The sequence below is a fragment of the Pseudochaenichthys georgianus genome, chromosome 6 (genome assembly GCF_902827115.2).
Source record: "Pseudochaenichthys georgianus chromosome 6, fPseGeo1.2, whole genome shotgun sequence".
NCBI classification, from domain to species: domain Eukaryota; kingdom Metazoa; phylum Chordata; class Actinopteri; order Perciformes; family Channichthyidae; genus Pseudochaenichthys; species Pseudochaenichthys georgianus.
Genome location: NC_047508.1, coordinates 33905179 through 33907665, shown reverse-complemented (window position 1 = coordinate 33907665; position 2487 = coordinate 33905179). Strand labels below are relative to the sequence as shown.

General features: G+C 43.0%; 1 protein-coding gene across 1 annotated transcript; it reads right to left on the bottom strand.

Moving 5' to 3' along the window:
* On the bottom strand, nt 1-2241 carry LOC117448606 (parathyroid hormone-related protein-like). The gene is made up of 3 exons (XM_034085928.1): nt 1923-2241; nt 1610-1728; nt 1-1111 (listed from the first exon to the last, which is right to left on the bottom strand). The coding sequence occupies exons 2-3, from the start codon at nt 1711-1713 to the stop codon at nt 721-723; spliced, it is 495 nt and encodes a 164-aa protein (XP_033941819.1). The 5' UTR covers nt 1714-1728; nt 1923-2241; the 3' UTR covers nt 1-720.
* Nucleotides 2242-2487: the final 246 nt, after the last annotated feature.

Here is a 2487-nt window from a genome sequence, read left to right as displayed (position 1 = left end):
GCAGGCCCTGACTTGGACTTGTTAAAAAAGAAAATTGTAATGTTGAAAGTAGATTACATTAAACATCCAATAAGTTACAAGTCCATTGAGGATCTAAGTTGGGAAGGGAAAGCAGGACCATCAACAGAAAATTCTAAATAATAAACCACAAAAGAACATGTACATGATTTAACTAAAGTGCATTATGGAATTTAGTCAGCAGCACTGTGATACATTCACAAAATAAATACACACTTTCAAAGAAATAAATTATGGCAAAACAGTTTGAACAGATGTTCTCAGTGAACAGTTTGTATGTAAGTTTATAACTGTAAGCTCACAATAGTCAACAGAGTAGACCATTCAGCTTCCCAATGTTGTGAAGTTACATGATTTTTCAGGCAATAAATAGTTCCTCCTATGATCTACTCATGCTTACGACTGGTTAGACATGACAGCATATGGCTTTGTTTTGAAGTCAACCATTTTACAGAGGCCTACAGATTTCCCAAATAAATATGGACAGAAGATGTTATTATGATAGTTCACGAAACTTCAGGAAGTATAAGATTTAAAATACAAACACAGCAAAATATTATCATACTGTACAAGCACAACCCCATGGTTGTAATATGAAGTGACTGAGTCAGCCATTGGCAGAGTCTGTCAGATCCCAGTCTAGTGTCTTAGTGCAGCACCAAAAAGCTCTACGGAGTCTCTTAAGTCACGGCACTGCGTCCTTCACGGCTCCTTTGTTGAAACGGACCGTGCTCGCCTCCGCTTCTTGTCGCTCTCTCTTCGTCGGCCTAGCCTCACCTTTTTTTTCCTCTTGGTGGCCACTTTAAGTGGCTGGTCCTTATAAACCAGAGCCTTGTTGGTCTCCTGGGGCAGGTTAGGGCCGTCTCTGTCCAGCTTGAACCTCTCAGGGAGGTTCTTGGTGGCCCCTGAGGGCTTCTCGTGCAGAGCGTTCCCACTGAAGGTCTGGCTCTGGGTTTTGCTCTGCTCAGGTGGAGCTCGCTCATCGGCGGTGTGCACCTCTTCCAGCAGCTCCTGCAGCCACATGCGGCGCTTAAACTCCTGCAAGGAGCGACCCTTGTCATGCATCAGCTGGGCATGGCTCACTGACCTCCTCCTTAAAGCATGACATGAGACAGACAGTCAGATCAATGAAAGTTGAGTTTAATTAATTAGTTGATTTTCCTGCACAATGCAAGTTCACCTTTCTCTGACTGAAAAACATATTTTCTTGGCTTTTCCAGATGTATTTAAAATTCCTTATTGATGAGTTTGTGAGCATTAACAAAAAGTTACAGTTTGCTTTTTTTGTTGTTCTTTTCATGGTTCACCACAGCTGGCATGTGAGGCAAGGCACCAGTAAACCTCAGTGCAGTAGGTGGCAGCATAAACAAGTTTGTGAGAACCATCTCAAATCTGAGCTCTAGACCTCAAAGAGCCAGAGTTAAAACAGAGAAACCCGATTACCATAATGGAATCTAAGTAATCAAATGAAGTTGTGTTTACTTAATCCAAAAGACAATAATCTTTCAAAACATGACATTAAAATAAAAATCATATCGCATAACATTGAATTACTTTTCTTTGGTTATCAAAATGCATATCATTTACTCACGTTCTGCTACTAAGTGCATCAACTGGTCTCCCATCAAGAGTCACCGGGGAGCACAGCAAGAACACAGCCAGACTCCACTGATGAAGTATGACTATAGAGCACATCCTTAAGCTTAAGATCTGAAGAACACAAGAAATATTACATCAGTCACCTCAATGAGGAAAGTTAAACTTAGTTTTATGAACTAAACTGTTGTCAGTAGCAGTGTCGGCAGCTGAAAATGACATCGTTCTTGACTACGTGAGATTTCCCAGGGACCATTACTTGTGCCAATAAAAAGTGTATTAAAGTAGAGAAGAAACCTTAGACTTACATGGTGTGGATCCTTACAGTAAAAATCCACAAAGTGTTCAGGCTGCAAGCTCTTAAGAGATTATCTTGTAAAGAAAAAAGTTATTCGACAAAACACATTTTGGCCAGATAAAAGCGTGTGTCCAGATCCATTGGTGTGAAGGCAGCCTGGGGAAATCCCCCGTCACTCTGCTCCATTCATTTGCCTCCCAACAGTGTGTGTCAAGCTATTTATTTCTCCCCAGCGTCCCAATTGAAAGAGGGATAAGATAGAAAGAGCCGCAGCAGCAGCCCATCAGCTGCAGAGCTGCCACTCCACCCAGTGTTGCAGTAATCTCATGAAAAGTAAGCGTGAAGCATCTTCTCTGGTGGCCGCAGCCGGAGAGCAGAGCTGAGAGGCTTTTTACAGTCCAGCACTGTGTGAGGCTGTCCGAGAGAGGCACAGTGAGAAAGTCAAACTCCTCTTTGGGTGAAGATGCAGGCACTACCTTAGACCCTTCCCAATAAGTGCAGTCCTAACACCCTCCCCTCCCTCCCCTCTCTACCTCCCCCCAGCCCTTCACACACACCTGCTGTGACAAGTAGGA

Coding starts and splice junctions, on each gene's coding strand:
- LOC117448606 (XM_034085928.1), bottom strand. CDS start 1,713: ATGTGCTCTATAGTCATACTTCATCAGTGGAGTCTGGCTGTGTTCTTG. Junction 1,112..1,609: donor GATGCACTTAGTAGCAGAAC/GTGAGTAAATGA, acceptor TCATGCTTTAAG/GAGGAGGTCAGTGAGCCATG.